This window comes from Panthera uncia, chromosome F1, assembly GCF_023721935.1.
Source record: "Panthera uncia isolate 11264 chromosome F1, Puncia_PCG_1.0, whole genome shotgun sequence".
NCBI classification, from domain to species: Eukaryota; Metazoa; Chordata; class Mammalia; order Carnivora; family Felidae; genus Panthera; species Panthera uncia.
Window position 1 is genome coordinate 64,212,774 of NC_064813.1, and position 19,093 is coordinate 64,231,866.

Consider the following 19,093-nt stretch of genomic DNA (forward strand, 5'->3'; position numbering starts at 1 on the left):
GAAGAAGTACATGGGGGTGTGAAGGGCTCTGTCTAGCACGATGGTGGAAACGATGATGGCATTGGTGCCCAGAGTGAACAGGTAGAGGGGCAGGAAGGCAACAAAGAGCAGCCGCTGCAGCCCGGCCAGAGAAGAGAAGCCGAGGAAGACGAACTCTGTCACCAGGGTCCCGTTGCCCCGCTCCATGGACAGCACCTGCAGAAAGGAGAGTCATGGACAGAGACAGAGGCCAGGATCCGGGAAATGTATGGGAAGCTCAGCACAAAGTCTGCAGGCAGCAAGAACTTCATTCCTCCTTGGAAAGCTCTGCTAAGAAAAGGATTAAGGCAAAATATACAACCAACGAACTGACGGCCAACTAGGAGGCATTCTCTAAGACTAAGACCGTGTTATCTCTCTAGCCAAGGATTAAGGAACTGTCTGTTTCCTTTTGCATCTTCCTTAGGGATTATTGTGTTTCTCTTGCCCACTCCAAGCCCAAGGAAAGTAGCTCTCCAAAAGGAAAAACTAAGTTTAACTTCAGCCATCTGAACTTGGAATGTGCAATGAAGGAATGAGTGGCGTTGGGACACAGCGTACGAACCTCAGCTTATCCAACCATAGGAAGGGAGAGGAAGAATTAGATGACGTCCAGCAAACGTGTGAGGGGAATTGTGTTTGTTGATGACTTATCATATGCTAGGATACGTGGTAAGCACTGCATATATCCGTGTCGATTATTCATTACAACAATCTTATGGCAGTACCCCAAACAATAAGGAAAGAAACACCTTTAGCGTTACCTCGGACAGACTGACAAGCCAGCGATTACAGACATTACTGGAGGCTCCACACTGGAACCCTGAGCCAAGGGGGGAACAGAAGACAACACTGCTTTAAAGAAGGTCTCCTTTCCTAGGAAGAGAAGAGTCACCAGGGTGGTGAAAAGAGATTCACTACCTTTGTGGCATTTGCAGCTCACCTCCCTTTTCCCATTTTCCATGCCTCAGGGAAACTCAGAGAAGAGAGTTCTCCCCAAAATGGTGCAGAGCTTGTCACAGAGCATGAAGAAGAATGCAACAATTGGTCTGTTTTCCAGGTTCCCGTGTCCCGTCATAACTCACAGGCTTTATGTCTTCTATATATTATTGTCAACAAGATTCCTTTTGAATATTTGGCTACTAAACATGGTCTGAAAACTACTAGAAAGGAGCATTTCCAAAGTCATTTTTAGCGCTTATATCAGATCATTGTTTATTGGGTGTATTTCCCAACTTTCTAAGCCTCGTGAGTGAAGAAAAATCACCTAGCCTTTATTTAGATTGCATCCAATCTTTATTTACACACCTTTCAGTGTATTTATATACTTTTAGGTTGAGGAATTATTTCCATCTGCCACCAGAATTGTTTGTTTTTATGTTCTAGCCAAGAGCAAAGCTTAGATTCTTAGATTTTAAGGTAAATGATGGGAAATGTCTGAAACTCATTGTATCTATGCCTAGAATTTAGAGATAATACATTTTTGTTCTTTCTTACATGACAAAAACTGGTTCTAAACTTCAATAGATATAATCATTCATTCATTTGAAGTTAGTATTAGGATACTCACATATGCTGGTTTTAAATTTCTTTAACAAATAAGAGGAATTTTTAATTCTGCAATTATAAGGATATTTCTGTTAAATAAAATATGAAATATGTATATACCCCATCTATCCCCACTATATACGTATGTATGTAATAGCTGTATGTTTACTATACTAAGAAAAACAAAACAATGAGACTGTATCTGTACATGACACCCTCACCAGGACAAATGGATTTCCATCTATTTCAAGACACTGAGGCAAATCTGAATTTATGCTCATTAGTTATCCTTGTCTTAGCCCCTTTCAAAGATCTTTCTGGATCTTCTTTCACCTAATCGATGCTGAATTCCCACTATACCCTCACTCCACTCATATGATATGTAGAATTCTGGAGGCTTGAATTTCCTTGATTGTGAAAGGGTACCCAGTACCAAAATATTCAATACCAAATACCCAGTACCCAATACCAAATAATCTACCTAATTACAAATAACGAGATAATTTTTGGTATCTACCCAACACCAAAATAATATTTTGGGTTATTCGTCACTCAGACCCATGAGAACAGCTGATTTCAGTCAAATGGACTTTTCTTATATACTATGAATATAACCATCTAAGTGAGTTGTGTGATCAGTATATATGCCCTTTTTGTGGTGTCTGGGGACCCAGAGGCACAGTCCATCTGAGAAAGCAGCGCTCGTCCGCCCAAGAAAACATCAGAGACCACCACAGTGAGTTAGATCTATACTATGGATGGAAAGATATAAGAGCAGAAAAATTTTAAAAAGGTTTTCCAGCCCAATACCAGCACGCTATAAAATTAAGGTAAAAGATCCTTCCATTTGATGTGAGAAGACCTATATGTTAGGCCTAGCTTTGTGTAACTTTGGGCAAGCACGTCATTTGGATATTTGGTCTCTTTAAAATTGAAGGGGCTGGAGTAAGCAATCACTGTAATGAACTATCAGGATGCATGGAAAAGTATTTAAGCAGAAATTCCTTGAACAGTGTCTTGCAGAAGGACTTTTGACTTAAGGTGAGAGTGGAGTACCGACCCCTAAGAGTCCTTTCCACTCAGGGAATCCAAGATAATGGTGATCCCTAAAGTGCCCTTCTATTCTAGAACTTATGGATGGAATTCAGGTTATGATTCTAGGATATGACACTCGCACACCTTATCTTTCTAACTCCTTACATGCCTCCGTGGGATATTAGGTAACCTGGATTTAAATAGTGACTCGACACATGAGAGTACTGGATACCTCAAAAAAGAGGACAATTCTACATAAAGTTTGGACGCAAAACTTTTGAGACATTCAAATATTTATTTTAGGAAAAGCCCCAATCAATAAACTGAGAGAAACTATGGAGGCAGCATCAGATAGTAAAGAAGTAAGATTTTATCTTCTTAGATACACATGAAAAACCTGAACTTGCCCTATTAAAACGGAGTCTAAGCATCAGATTTCCAATATAGCCAACAACAGTCATCCATGAGTACACGGCAGAGAGACAAGTGGAGGCTCAGTATCTGTTTCTTTTAATCCATGAGCCATCCAATCGAAAAGAAAGGAAAAGAAAATCTAGCTAGGAACAAGACTGACCCAATCTGGTCATTAAGAAAAATCAGAGAACTTTATGGATCATACTGAATCACTCTTAGGACTTTGAGTTAAAAGTAGCCCCTGATTCTCCTTCTCAAGCCTGCCACTTACAGGAGCTGCCATCACTTGATCTCCTTTGTCAGGGGTGGGGTTGATGTTCACAAGCACCACTCATCACTCAGGTTCATGCACCACAAAGCCCCAGACTACGTCAACATCCCCACTGTTCAGTAAGTACCTACATTGCCCTCTTCCTTTCAATTCAGACAGAAGGAGCTGTTCGGTATGTGGGAACCCTTGACAACTAGATCCTAAGCCAAAGATTAGAATCTGAAGAAAGGAAAGCAGAGAGAGTGAACCTGCCCTAAGTAGAAGCTCTTATCTGCATCAATATAGGAAGCCTCTTTCACCCATCAGTCTCCAGCCAAAGTCACTCTCTGTAGACATTCTGGTGACCAGCAGGCAGTGTGGTTATTAGCAACATGTACTGTGATCGTTGGACTCCTGAGGCTGTATCTACTACTGGAGACATCGTCTTGGGGTTAATTAGAACATCAAGCCTGTTTGGGAAAACTAATGTCACCAATTTCTTAAAGGTACCCTTTGCTGAGGAACCTGGGGAGAAGGAGCCATGAGCAAAATTAGCCCGTGTCTTCATCGGAAGTTCAATCCATCTGTGATAGATTGTGAAGGAGAAACCACCATAATAAAACATGTATTGCAGGGACCATGTGGAAAGGTTTCATTGAATTTCTGTCAGGGAAAAGAGTATCTTATGTCGGGAATAACAGTATATAAAGTTGCTTCTCAACTTCAGTGTTTATAAGAGTCAAAATAGGACTTAATTACAAATTCATCTTCTCGGGGTCTTGTCCATAGATATTCTAATTAGAGATGTTGAGATATTCTGCCAAAACCTAAGTTTTTGGCATGTATCTTCAGCGTACTTGAGTTCTATCATTAAACTGTTGTCTACAAATGTTTTTATACTGGCGTGACTAAACAAAGTTGTCACTTTCCACCAAGTGAATCCAAAGTGAGTATAGTTCCAAACTCCCAGCGCGAATTGTGAAGGTAGACTGACCATCAAAGTTCTAAGGTTTACCATGGAAGAATAAGACACTGTTGAGAAACGACGGGTAATATGGAGGCTCACCCTTCCCAGGAGTAAGCTGCCTTAGAAATAAAAAGAGCGTGCTGTGGGAACAGGAAGAAACCAATAATACAGAGACACAGAGAGGACCGCTCAGGAATTAATGTGTGCATATTTGAAACTCGGGCTTTGACAGAAGTGACCTCTCACGTCAGTAAGAAAACGGTGATTATTTAGTGAATCATACTGGCAAGCAGGCTCCCTCTCTGTACCCCACCACTCAAAGGAGGTGTCCTGGTAGAACAAAGAAGTGGCTTCCTGGAGCCTCACCAGCAGCACCAACAGTGTGACCACCCTGGATGGAGTTGTGAGTCTCCTCCGAACTCCCAAACAACGTACTGTGCCCCTGGGCCAGCAGCCAGCACGAGTGAGTCTGGGAATCCGTGTGAGAGGAGACGGAAAGAGTTCCTTCCTTTGCACCCTGACTGACACCCATAAGGTTGGGCTTTGTAGTTTAGAGCCATGATTTCTCCCAGGAGTGTTACCTGTACCAGGAAACTTGAGACGGAAATTGAGACTTGTCCTTGGCCGCTTCAGTCCGCTTTGGTCTACAAACGATCTAGAGGCAGAAAGGGGTTTATTCCTCTAGCTAGGGCAATTGGTCTGATTTCCTTATGCTTGCCACAGAATCGATTTTATTTTTCAGAACATGTGTCCTCAATCTAAGAATTTAAATTTAGCTTATCTACCTGTAAGTTACAGATAGATGATTTTTGCGAGTATCCTTTAGCAGAGGAACATAGCTACATATTTCAATGAATATGTAGATTTTTTGAAAGATACACTCCTCAGTATTTAGGCTTATCTGTTCCAGAGGTTACCTGTCATTTGTTTGCCCCATGACAGAAACAATAGGTATTTTTTCTCTCTTTAAAACATTTTTAATCTATTTTCACTTTTGATTTGGAAACTTTTTCCAACTTCACAAAAAATTGTACGTATTTAAGATATACAATATGATGCCTTGATATACGTATACATTGTGAAATGGTTATCACAATAAAGCCCCTTAACATATCAGTCACGTCACATAGTTACAACTTGTGTGTGGTGAGAACACTTGTGATTAGCATATACGATATATATTTTTTCTTCATATATATCTATATATACAGATATATATATATATATATATATATCTGTATATATATACACACACATATGTTTTCTTCACCTATTCATCCATTGATAATATAATTTAGCTGTGGGCTTTTCATATACGGCCTTTATGGTGTCCTAGTAAATTCCTACTCTACCCAATTTGTTAAGAGTTTTAATCATGAATGGATGTTGTACTTTGCCAAATGCTTTCTCCGCATTTTTGTTTTGATCATGTTTTTTCTCTCCTTTTGTTAGTGTGGTCTATCACACTGATTGATTGGTGCACTTTGAACTTTCTGCATTTCAAGAGTAAGTCTCACTTGATCATAATGTGTAATAATTTTAATGGTCCTTGTATTCAGTTTCCTAGGATCTTGCTGAGGACTTCTGCATCTGTGTTTATCAGAGATACTGGCCCATGATATTTCTGTGCTGTCTTTGCCTTTGGCGTCAGGGTAATATTACCCTCATGAAAAGAGTTTGAAATTGTTCCCTCTTCTATTTTTTGGAAGAGATTAAAAGGATTGGTGTTAATTTTTCATCACACGTTTGGTAGAAAGTACCCGTGATACTATCTGGTCTGGGCTTTTCCTTGCTGGGAAATTTTTGATGACAGATCAATTTCCTTATTTGTAATTGGGCTTGTCAAGCTTTCTGTTTCTTCTTGATACAATTTTGGTGGATTATATGTTTTTAGGAATTTATCCAATTTGTAGCAGTACGATTGTTCATAATAGCCCCCTATGATCCTTTCTGATTCTCAGGCATACGTTGTACATGTCTCTTCTTTCATTTTTTATTTCATTTATTTGAGTCTTCTGTCTTTTACCTCAATTAGTCTGGTGAAAGTTTTGTCAATTTTGTTTTTATTTTTGTTTTCAAAAAGAGTAGACTTGGTTTGGTTGATCATTCTTTTATACTGGCTTTCTAGTATCCTTTTGGTGTGTTTCTTCTCTAATAATTATTATTTCACTCCTGTTAACTTTGGGCTTAGTTTGTTCTCTTTTTTCTTCTTCCTAAAAGTATAGTGTCAGTTTGTTTATTTGAGATCTGTACTTCTTTAGGCATTTATGGCTACAAACTTTCCTCTTAATTCTACTTATGCTGCATCCTGTACACCCTACTATGTTGTATTTTCATTTTTTGTTTGTCTCAAGATATTCTTTAAATGCTCTTTTAAATTCCTCTTTGCCCCAGTGATTATCAAGAGTGTGCTCGTTTAGTTTCCATCTATTTGTGAATTTTCGCATGTTCTTGCTGTCAGTGGTTTCTGATTTCATTCCATTGTGGTCAGAAAAGTTACTTGGAATGATGTTGATTCTGAATTTGTTGAGACTCGTTTTGTGTCCTAGCATGTGATCTATCCTGGAGGATGTCCTGTGTGCACTTGAAAAGGCAGTGCATTCTTCTGCAATTGGATGGGGAGTTCTGTGTATGTCTGTTAGAGCCATTTGTTCTATACTGTTGTTCCATTCTTCGGTTTCTTGACCAACTTTCTGTCTGAATGATCCTTTTATGGAAGGTGACACTTTGAAATCTCCTCCTAGTATTGGATTGCTATCTGTTTCTCCCTTCAGAGCTGTCATTATTTGTTTTACATATTTAGGTGCTTTGATGTAGGATGCATATATATCCATAATTATTATATCTTCCTATTAAATTGGCACTTTTATCATTATGTAACGACCTTTTTGTCTCTTGTAGCAGCTTTGACTTCAGTGTATCTTGTCTGATATGAAGAGAGCCACCCCTGTTCTTTTTCTGTTTACCATTTTCACGGAATATCTTTTTTCCATCCCTCACTTTTAGCCTATACGTGTCCTAAAAAGCTAAAGCGAGTCATTTGCAGGCAAGACATTGTTGGATCTTGTGTTTTTATTTATTCAGTCATTCTGTCTCTTATTTGGAGAATTTACTCCATTGACATTTAAAGCGACTAGTGAAGGACTTACTCTTGCCATTTTGTTCATTGTCTTCCGATTGTTTTGTGGTTTGTTTCTTTCTTCCTTTCTTCCTCACTCGCTGTCTTCCTTTATGGCTACTGTTTTTTAAGGAACACTACTAGGTCAGGGAAGAGTGTGTCTGGAATCTAGGAGAGAAGATAGGGCATCTTTTATTACTTCATATACAAATTTTGATTGAAACAACCTAAATTAGGCAAAGTCACAAGGGCTAGATTGTTTGGAAATGTTGAGGTGTTGGCTAAGTTCAAAAGACTATTCAATAGGTGAAAGAAAAAAATCGTAAATAACTATGACAGTCTTGTGATAAATTCCAGAAATGAGGGTTGCAATAGCTGTGTTTTATTTTCTTTCTTGCCTAATGATGTATATATCTGTATATGTTAACCATACTCCCCCTTTTCTTAATAGACTAGTATATATAAGGTGTGCTGCTGGTGATAAACATCATAATTCAATATTTAAAACAAGGCCATCAGGGAATACTTAACCCGTGGCACCGTGTCTCCTTTTTTTGAAGATGAATGTGGACATACTGTGTGAGGTATATTTGCAACATATTAGTTACTACTGTTTGGAAATGGAAACAAGAAAAGAAGGTTATGTATGGATGTTGAATATCCAAAAGGAAAAATTGGGCTGGTTATATTTTGTTGATACTTCATATCATACTTATAATTCTAAGGCTCTCTTTACTGTACTCTTCTAGAAGGACAGAAATCCTCAAATTCCTGGAGTCTGTCCAGATTCTTTGTGTCAAGGAGCAAGAATTCCTATACCCTCAAAGGTCCTTCTAACTGGACTAAAGAATTGACATGAGATAGATTAACGGCAGAAAATCAATTAAAATTAATAGGTGTACATACGGAGAATCCCCAAAGACATGGAAATTCCAAAGACAGTTAGGCAAAATGAGGTCTATAATGTCATTCCCAACTAAGGAGAAGGGGTAGGGGTCTGGGATTTCAGAAAAAAGGAATGCACTTCAGAAGGAAATAAAAAGAGCAGATGTTTGATAATTACATGTTTGCCCTACTAGGTAGATGGGTCACTCAGATCAAATTTATCTGTTAATAACCTTTATTTGGGGGAATCACCACCAGTTTAGATTCTTCTGTGTGGTTGAGGAAGGACAAAAGTTTCTTTTGAGCCCACAAGGTCTCAAGTGCCTCCAGCTCAAAATAACTCACATGCCAAAATGGTACATTCTGGGGGAGTGAAGGGAAGGGGGAGACTGCCTTGAGTCCCTTCACTTGCCAGGAGAATTTGAGACATATTTAGAGCTGCATAGATAATGGAAGAGAAGGAAAGGCAGTGTTTTCTGGGAACATGTTATGCCAGCAGATGGTAGGTACGGGCTTTTGCCCTTGGCATTTGGATTTCCTGAGAATCACTCTCTAGGGCTGCATCAGCCAAAACCATAGGTGGGGCCTCCCTATAATCCTTTTAAATGCTGAAAGTCAAGAACAACCCTCCTGACATTCCCTCTCTTGGCCTTCAACAGATATATATCTCTAAGTCCTCTATCAAATCTTTCATTACTTTAAATACCTCAAGTGGATTTGCTCTCAGAAAACAGCTATGTATGATCTGACATCAATCTTTGCAATAGATGTGGGAGCTTTATAATAATGCTATAAATGTATATTTTCACTAATTATCTGTGGACAAGTCAATTTCTCCATGACATACATATATATATATATAAAATGCTTTTTTTAACCTTTCAGTTCTAGTCAAGATGAAAGATAAAAATGTTATTTGCCTCTTTTTACATTCCTTTGATTACATCTTAGTAGGGGTAAAACATTTTACAAAAATTTATCAGGTATTCCTTCAACTTTTGGAATTTTTCTACTTATAACACTTTCTTATTTTTCTTTTGCTTTTGGTCTTTATGGATTTGTAAGACTACGTGGTTCACAAATTACATTTCGACTTTGAATTAAAAGGGTTCCAACTAGTTTTTTTAATTTTTATTAAAATATTTTCTGCCATTGAAAACTAACCTTACAGAGATTCCTTTATATGCCATAAAATGTTTCCAATTTAAATGTACAGTTTGGTGAGTTTTGAAAAATGCATATACCCAAGCAATAACCACCCCATCAAGATATAAAACATTTCTACAACCCCCAAAAGTTCCTTCCCATCTGTTTATGGTCAATTCCACTCAACCCACGCCTGTACAAAAACACTAAACTTGTTTTTATTGATATGGTTTGATCTTTTCCATAATTTCATAAAAATGAAATCAAATAGTATGTTCATTTTTGTGTCTTCTATCTTTCACTGAGCGTAAGGTTTTTGAGACTCACTTATTTTGTTGCATTTATCCGTTTTCTGTTTATTGCTTAACAGCATTCCATTTACAAATACGCCACAATTTATTCATTTCTTGAACTGTTGGAGGACATTTGGCTTATTTCCAGTTTGAGGCTAATCAGAGTAAAACTCTCATGAAATGAGTCTCCAATTCATTATGCAGACATTTATGTTCATTTATCTTTGGTAAGTATCTACGAGGGGGATGTCTGTGCCAGCTGGTAGAGGTAAATCTAACCATTTATAAAGTGTCAAACTGTTTTCCAGAAAGGCTATATGGTGACTAATTTCTACCAGCAACGCAGGAGGGCTCCAGCACCCTCACATCCTGTCTGCTTCTTCTACTGTTCATCTTTTCAACAGCCCACAAGGGTAGTGACATTTCACGGTACCTTGATTATGCATGTACTTGAAGATTAAGTGTGCTGGGCAGTTTTTCATGTGCTTCTGGCTATTTGTAATTTCTTGTGAACCAAGTACATGTTCAAAGCTTTGACTGAATTTTCATTAATTGGTCTGCCTTTCTATTTTTTTTTCTGTAAGAGATACGTTTGTATTCTGGATTAGAGTCTATTATTAGATATAAATTTTGCAAATATGTTCTCTTACTATGTGGTCTACCTTTTTAAAAATTTTTTTTTAATGTTTATTTATTTTTGAGACAGAGAGAGACAGAGCATGAACGGGGAGGGTCAGAGAGAGGGAGACACAGAATCCGAAACAGGCTCCAGGCTCTGAGCTGTCAGCACAGAGCCTGACACGGGGCTCAAACTCACGGACCGTGAGATCATGACCTGAGCGGAAGTCGGCCGCCTAACCGACTGAGCCACCCAGGCGCTCCTGTGGTTTACCTTTTAATTTCATTGATTATGCCTTTGTTATACTAGTTTTAATGAAATGTAATTTGTAGGGGCGCCTGGGTGGCTCAATCGGTTAAGCCTCTGACTTCAGCTCAGGTCATGATCTCACAGTTCGTGAGTTCGAGCCCCGCATCGGGCTCTGTGCTACTAGCTCAGAGACTGGAGCCTGCTTTGGATTCTGTGTCTCCCTCTCCGTCTCTGCCCCCACCCCCCCAGTTTCCTCTCTGTCTCTCTCTCAAAAACTAAATTAAAAAGCAATAAAAAAATTTTTAAATAATATAAAAAAGAACTATAATTTGCAAACCATTTTATTTACAGCTTTAAAGTACACAGCTCAGTAGTTGTCCATATAATCAGAGTTTTGCAACCATCAACATTATCTAATTTTGGAATAGCACATTTTTGATGTAGGTATAGTTCAATTCATCACTTTTTTTCCTTTCGTGATTCATGTTTCCTATCTTCTGTCGATCTAATTATTTGTCTACTCAAAGTTGCAGAATTTCTAAGTTTTTTCCCCCCAAATTTGCATAGCTTTGATATTTGTAGGTTAAATTGTGTATGACTTTTGGTAAAGGTCAAGGTTTGTATTTTTTAATATGTACATCCAATATTTCCATCACAGTGCATTGAAAAGACTATCTTTTCTTCATTGAAAAACCTTAGCATCTTTGCCGAAAATCAGTTGGGCATATGTGCATGGTGCCATTTCCACAGTTTGCGTCTGTTCCATTGATTCAAGTGTTCAGTCTTATGCCAATATCACTTGGTCAGTGTTGCTCAGTAGCTTTTCTTGGTATCTGGGTCCTCTGTTTCTAAATTGTGTTCATCATGTATGATATTTTTAATTTTTTAATTATTATCTGGAATCTAAAAACAACACAACACAAACAAACAAACAAAAAGAAATGGAAACAGACTCATACATACAGAGAACAAACTGGAGGCTGCCAGAGGGGAAGGGGTGAGGGAGGGGTGAAATAAGTGAAACAGATTAAGAGATTCAAGCTTCCAGTTATGAAATAAGTAAGTCGCAAGGATGAAAAGCACAGCATGGGGAAGAGGGTCGGCCCTACTGCAATAACCCTGTAGGGTGACAGGGGGTGACTACACTTGCCCTAAACTGGCTCATCTCTCTGGTATCCTCCCTTCAGAGGACAGATGCTTGACCTCCTCAAGCTTTTTTTACTTTGCTTCAATTTACACTCGTCAGCTCAGCAGGACCACCGCGCTCTCCTTGGGTTCCTTCGGTAAATGCACATAATATGGTCTGAACGGATGAGCTCATTATTGAGCTAAATGCACTGATGAATGGATACCGATGCTTGCCTAGTAGATGCGCAGAAAGCTGCTCATAGTATCGGAGCTGCAGTATGGAAACTAGTGGAAAGAAAGCCTTGCTGGTACAGTCCTTCACCCCTCTCTCTCTAAGATGACCTATGAATTTAAACAATTCTTACCTTTTTTTAAATTTTTGTTTAATGTTTATTTTTGAGAGAGGGAGAGACAGAGTGCAAGCTGGGGAGGGGCAGAGAGAGAGAGGGAGACGCAGAATCCGCAGCAGGCTCCAGGCTTCGAGCTGTCCACACAGAGCCTGACGCGGGGCTCGAACTCACGAACCGTGAGATCATGACCTGAGCCAAAGTTGGACGCTCAACCGACTGAGCCACCCAGGCCCCCCAAAACAATTCTTCCTTTTAAGTATGTGTGTTCTCCTCCTCAAAATTCAGATTAACACCAACAAGACTCTTATTTGTATTAGCCCGACTTCTTTCTTTCTTTTTTCATGTTTATTTAATTTTGAGAGAGAGTGCAAGCAGGGAGAGGGGGACAGAGAATCTGGAGCCGTCTCTGTGTTGACAGCAGTGAGCCTGTTGTGGGGCTCGAACCCATGAACCACAAAATCATGACCTGAGCTGAAGTCAGACGCTCAATCGACTGAGCCACCCAGGCACCCCTCTCATTTGTATTAACCCATAGCCCACATCTATCAATGAGAACCTCATATTTCTCAGAATTAAAAACTAAAACACGAGAGAGAAATCCATGATTTCTTCCCTCCTTAAATAGCACAAAAATCCTGAGTCCTTCAGAAAGAGATGTGTTGTCAGGGAGAGACGCGGAAGAGGAACGTGAGGAGTTGGAGACCCCAAGCATGAGTAAGGATCCAGTGCAGTGTCCTGAGAGCACCTCAGGCTTAGCTCTCTTTGCCTCACTTCTACATCTGCCCTTCTAAACACCAACCTCTTTTCAGACACAGAGCTATAGCTCTAAACTTACTAAGAGTGATAGAGATCCCTGGAGCCAATTTCAAAAGGGTCCCAGCACCGACCCCAACGAGTCCTCATGCAGAGGATCCTCGGTACAATCCCGCGATAGGTGGCCTGTAAACCACCACCATCGTGGACTCCGCCATTCCCTACTTTGTGAAGCCCTCCCCACCGGAACAGTCGAAACAATCACCGGAGTGCCTGGAACGACATCAGCACTCAATGCGTAAGGATTAAAGCAACGAACTGATGGATGGGTAAAAGGATGTCCGCATCCACTCATGTATTTGAAAAGATTGATCTAGCAGAGGAGTGTTGCAAAGGTTAGAATTTCCGCGCCTTTGGGCTGCAGGCGTAGCTGAGATGCTCTGAAGCAGCAGAGACACAGGAACAATTATCTGGTTTGTTCAACTAGCATCCTTGAAGGAGGAAGAAACCATATGAGATTTGTCAAGTTTGGCCTTTATGTAACCCCTTAAAGCAGTTCATCTCTATCTAGACTCTACAAGGCCAGTGATTAAGAGAGTTACAGTTCATTACTTCATTCAGCAAGTGGAACCTTGAGCCAAAACGAATGACCTATGGGGGGGGGGGCGGGAATCACAAGATTCAGAGCTCTCCATCCTTAACACAGATCAAGTCAAGCACAGAATGTATTTGATTTTTTTTCTCAAGGTTTTAATGCCCACGTTCCCCAAACTACCTCCCCCCCCAAGGCCTCACCCCCTAGAGTACCTGCTCTACCTTTCTAAGACCCAGGGATTTCACTGGGGTGTCTGCCATCGGGCACACAGAGCTGGTGAAGTCAAGGCTGTCCGCTTGGCTCCCGCCCATCCAGCTCACAAAGCTGTCTTTCCTTTTTAAAGGCTTATAGCCCCGGACTGCCCGCAATCGATTCTGGGGGGAAAAATTCTGCGGGATGTGTTTACAGTTTACCTATTCGTCTCTCCGTTTATACTTTGCCAGGGTCTAGAAGGGAACCCGGGATTGGGCAGGAACCCTGCCTCTCAATGTAAGTGTTTCTCTTGCATTCGGGCTGCAGCACCAGCCTTTCCTCTGAGCGGCATCGTCCGTCAGTCACGCTACAAACGTCCTGGGCACCAAAGAAAGACTCAGAGGCAGCATAGCTGGTGGACACCATGCACAGGTGAAGCGGGTCAGAGCATCGGGATTCAGGGGGGAGATACAGGGACGAAGACAAAACGGGCCAGGGAACAGGTCCTGCCGCCTGAACATGGAGAGAGCAGAGGGAGGGAAGCATTATGAATGTAAACCAGCAAACTTTCTAAAACAGACTGAAACCAAGATGTAGGAGGAAACATCCTGGATGACAGGACAGATCTACACTTTAGCTGATGGAAAGCATCGGTGGCACCGTAAAGGTGGGAGAACAAGAGGCGGGAGGGGGTGGGGGGCAGGCTGCCTTAAGGGGCCGCACAGAGTCAAGAACACGCTGATCTGTCTCCTCAGCCACCGGTACGTAAGCACACAGCACAGAGGAGATGGCAAACACAGGACCCAGGTTAATGACAGGACAGAGCCCTGGATGGGGGAGTTCACGATGTGTGACACACAGTCTCATTTCTGCTGCGAAACCACCTAGATCTTTACATGGTGCCTCTACGGGCTTCAGCTTCCTGACATGTCACGTAAGGCAGGTGGATTAGAGCGGACACTTCCTCAATATTCACTATGAGTCAGGGAATTGATTGTGACCATTTGGTGCTCACGTAACGGTTTCTGCCCTTATCACTGCCATTTCAGATGGAAGCCCGAGGCACGAAGACGTGATTTCCACGGAGTCACAAAGCCGGTCGGTGTCAGAGCCATGGTCTCAGCCTCACGGCCTAGCTCCTGCGTCTCTTTGCTTCTGTTCCAACCAATGGTCCCAGAACAACTGACAGAGAAGTAGACGTGCACGGTAATCAAAGCCTTCATAGCCACTCAGAGAAGCCTTTCAGGAGATAAATATGAAGCAGGGGATGAGCGGCCAGGCTAAGTATTAACTGCAGGGGATAAAGGACGGTGGGAAAGGAAATGTGATGTTATTTGTAAAGACGGAGGGACAGAAGTTAGTGATGTGTGATGGCCGTGGACCAGCCAGCTTGTCTTACAGTTGAGGCCAGAAGTGTGATCTAATGCTCAGGACCAAAGCACCTGAGATGACGATCCAGACAGAGAATTCCAGAAACGACGTCAGGAGAAATAATTGAGAGAACTAGGAGTGTTAGTCAAGAGAATAATAAGACCCGGAAGAGGATTATGATGGCTCTGCTGAAGTAACTAAAGGGCTATCCTTGATGAAAACTGATTAAGCCCCTTGCAAGTGTCTGCAGAGGACACATCCAGACCCACAGGTGGCTGAGTCAAGGAGGAATATCTGGTTCATCTATGAATCCGGAGGTTCTCGACAATTAAGGCGCCTAGCGAGAGAGCATCCTGCACTGTGGCCGTGGGCTTCTTATAACTGGACCTTGACTGTAGTGACAGGACATGCTTCCCAGATTTCCACAAAACATTCACAGAATTGCGTGCAAATTGACCAAGGAGGTTCCCGAGCTTTTTTTTTTTTTAATTTATTTTATATTTTTAGAGAGAGAGAGTGCGCAAGTGGAGGAGAGGGGCAGTGGGAGAGAGAGAGAGAGAGAGAGAGAGAGAAATCTTAAGGAGGCTCCACGCTCAACACAGAGCCCAACTCAGGGCTCGATCTCACGACCCTGGGACCACGATCTGAGCCGAAATCAAGAGGCAGACAGACGCTCAACTGACTGAGCCCTCCCCCAGGTGCCCCCTGAGCTTTCTCTGACATAAAGATCGTCTGTCTGGTTGTCTCACGTTTCAGTACTATGTGCTCTTAGATCGAACGACAGGTCTATCCCCAAATAATGGTGAGAGTTGTTCTTAGAACATTCTGGAGGCAATAGAGACCAAGGCAGTGCTGGAGGAATGGAGGCTTCATCACCCTCTGTGCAGAGTATGAGCTGTATACTTAGGCTTTTAATCCCAAATTCCCATGCACTCATGACAAGGAAAACACCAGTATGTGGGATCATTCTAAGCCCATCCCAAAGGTTTCACAGTTGATTATTTATCATCAATAAATCTCCACACTTCTAAATAAATAAGAAATATCGCATGTAAGCAAACAGTATTTGAGCTAAACATCTGAGGGACTGGACAGAACTGTTTTCATTGGTTTTTGGTTTTTTTCTGAATCAGGTTCTCATAACATGATTCTTCAGGTAAGTGATTTTTTCGAAGGCTATTGCTCTCATGTGGGTTAAGTAAATGGCTTAATCTTTTCCAGCCTCGATTTCTTCTTCCATAAAATGACAGGATTAGGTGAGATGAGCTCTCAATCATCACCTCTTGATTTAACACACTGTGTGTGAACCATCAGATGTCCTTGAAGTGGGACATCTTAGGTCACTTCTCCTCACACCTCCTGCTTTCCCCGACCCCGTGATCAGTGTGATTAGGGTTTGTTACTCGTTTTTCCAAACTAGTGTTTTCAGCTTTGTGCAGAAACGCATCGTCTCTTTGGGGGCATGTCTCTTTTGTTGGATTCTTTGTTTGCAATTTCAGGACGTCTGGATCAGATTCCCACTGACCAATGAAGAGACAGAACCAGAGCATGACCACCGAGTTCATCCTCGTAGGCTTCTCAAATCAGGGGAATCTGCAGATCCTTCTCTTCTTCATCTTCCTCCTGGTTTACCTGACCACTCTGATGGCCAATGCCACCATCATGATCGTCATTCGCCTGGACAGGACTCTGCACACCCCAATGTACTTCTTTCTCTTTGTCCTCTCCTGCTCTGAAACCTGCTACACCTTGGTCATTGTACCAAAAATGCTGACCAACCTGCTTTCCGCAAGCCAGACTATTTCTTTCTCCGGATGTGCTGCTCACCTCTACTTCTCCGTGGGCTTTGCCTGTACCAACTGTTTTCTAATCGCTGTCATGGGCTATGATCGCTACGGTGCCATCTGCAACCCTCTCAACTACGCACTCGTTGTCGGCCGAGCCACCTGCGTTCAGCTGGTCCTCGCCTCCGGCTTCTGTGGCTTCCTCATCTCTGCGGTGGTCAATGCCTTGGTGTTTAGCATGCCTTTCTGTGCCTCCCATCAGATCAACCACTTTTTCTGTGACATGTCCCCGGTCATAAAACTAGGCTGCACGGACACCAACCGAAAGGAGATGGTCATCTTCTTCCTCAGTATTCTGGTATTGCTGGTTCCCTCTGTGCTGATCTTCGTCTCCTACGTCCCGATCGTCTCCACCATCCTCAAGATGGCCTCGGCTGAGGGCCGGAAGAAGACCTTTGCCACCTGCGCCTCCCACCTCACGGTGGTCGTCGTCCACTACGGCTGCGCCTCCTTTATCTACCTGAGGCCCACGTCCCTGTACTCCTCAGATAAGGACCGGCTCGTGGCAGTGACCTACACTGTGATCACCCCACTGCTCAATCCTCTTGTGTACACACTGAGAAATAAAGAAGTAAAGATGTCTCTGAGTAGAGTTCTCAGCAGGTACTCATTTCCCAAAACTGTATGAGTTGGTAAATCAGGAAAGTTATATCCGTGAAAGTGTCCTGGACAGAAATTTAACTTCATAAACAGATCCGTCACTCTCCTTGGTCAAACAAAACAAAACAGGAACAGATAAACCGAAAGACAAAATAAAGGAAGAAATGAGGACTTCAGGGTACCTTGATTCTTTATTGGAAAGTCCTTCTTCATGGTTAGCCTCTATCCACTGTGGAGGTTATGCCAATCGGTCCCCAGAAAGTTATGTGAATATGGAAACTCTTAAGCACTCAAGTCATGCAATTTTTGTGCACTGGAAATGTCGGTTTTCTTGGCTTTCACGACAAATGATACATTATCCTTCTGAGAATGCCCAGCCTTGTGATATTCTCCTCACACTGAAGAAACCAATGGCAAAGGTCTTTTAAGTTTCTGGATGCTTTTCTATATATTTTGGGGTTTACAAAGAAAAATTTATAGGTAAAAAGAAATGAATTCACTTATAGATAAATGAGAAAGGAATTCAAGTTCTAAAAGACCAATGGTAGAGTAGAAAACACAGCCTTTGGACTCACCAAATCCTGGATTTGAATCTTGATTTGGATAATTTTCCAGCTAAATGCCCTGAGGCAGGTTTAACCTCTCTTATGGTCGGTTATCCCCTGGGTAACATGAGACTCCTAGCACCTCTTCAGTGGGGCATTTTAAGAACTCAATAAATTAAAAATGCAAAGCAATCCCATGCTTGTCTGATAGAAGGCATGGGTATTCACATTTTTCCTTCCCTTTCACCTCTCCTTCCTTTTCCTTTCTTACTTCCATAAACTATGATTGTACTAAATGTCAGATACAGTGGGAATTTAAGTTGAACACTCAAAAGCTCTGTTGGGGCACCTGGGTGGCTCAGTCGGTTGAGTGTCCACTTTGGCTCAGGTCAGGTCAAGGTCTCACGACTCGTGAGTTCAAGCCCCGCGTCGGGCTCTGTGCTGACAGCTCAGAGCCTGGAGCCTGCTTTGGGTTCTGTGTCTCCCTCTCTCTCTCTCTCTCTCTCTCTCTCTCTGCCCCTTCCCCACTCGCGCTCTGTCTCTGTCTTTGTCTCTCAAAAATGAAGAAACATTTAAAAAAATTTTTTTAAATGAAATGAAAGCTCTGTTGATGCACCTGCTACTGTGTGCAAAGCAGTAAAGTGTTGTGGGCAAAGAGTGAGCTGCACCCTTCTTTCCTTCATGTCCCATTATAGGAAGTGACCAACTTTCAGTCACCTGTTTCGGAACCTCATACATATTCCACTGAATTTACTGTGGTTTTGGTTGAAGGCGAGTTTCAATAAAACAAGTGAATTTTAATAATTTCACAAATTTTCACTTCTCAGCCTTTCACTTGAGCACACACTAGGCTTTCAAAAATGTTTATTCAATTAATAAATGATAGTAAGAGGCAGGTCGTTGAGGTCTTCTAATTTACCTGTAAATATAAATAATCGCATCACTGAATGGATTTTTTTCTGGATCTTCAGTAGTACCTTTACTATTGATTTAATGAGATACTGAATAAAGATTCATTATATACGCTCGACCCAGAATGTGTTTTCTACTTTAATTCATTTATCAAACAATGAGTTATTTGGCATCTGCCACTCAATAGGCACAGTGAGGGTAATCAAGACAGAGAGGTGAGAAACATTGTAGACAAAAAAAGAGAATTACAGCACGGTGCGA

General features: G+C 41.6%; 2 protein-coding genes across 2 annotated transcripts in view; one reads left to right on the forward strand and one right to left on the reverse strand.

Moving 5' to 3' along the window:
- Positions 1-1,156, reverse strand: part of LOC125925834 (olfactory receptor 10K1-like) — a 2,145-nt gene extending 989 nt beyond the window's left edge. Inside the window, exon 1 of the mRNA XM_049635076.1 lies at positions 1-1,156. Coding sequence (XP_049491033.1) covers positions 1-186 — 186 coding nt within the window. The 5' untranslated portion in view covers positions 187-1,156.
- Positions 1,157-16,412: 15,256 nt separating this feature from the next.
- Positions 16,413-17,403, forward strand: LOC125925998 (olfactory receptor 10T2-like). Its single transcript, XM_049635302.1, has one exon. The coding sequence runs from the start codon at positions 16,459-16,461 to the stop codon at positions 17,401-17,403; it is 945 nt and encodes a 314-aa protein (XP_049491259.1). The 5' UTR covers positions 16,413-16,458.
- Positions 17,404-19,093: the final 1,690 nt, after the last annotated feature.

Coding starts and splice junctions, on each gene's coding strand:
- LOC125925998 (XM_049635302.1), top strand. CDS start 16,459: ATGAAGAGACAGAACCAGAGCATGACCACCGAGTTCATCCTCGTAGGC.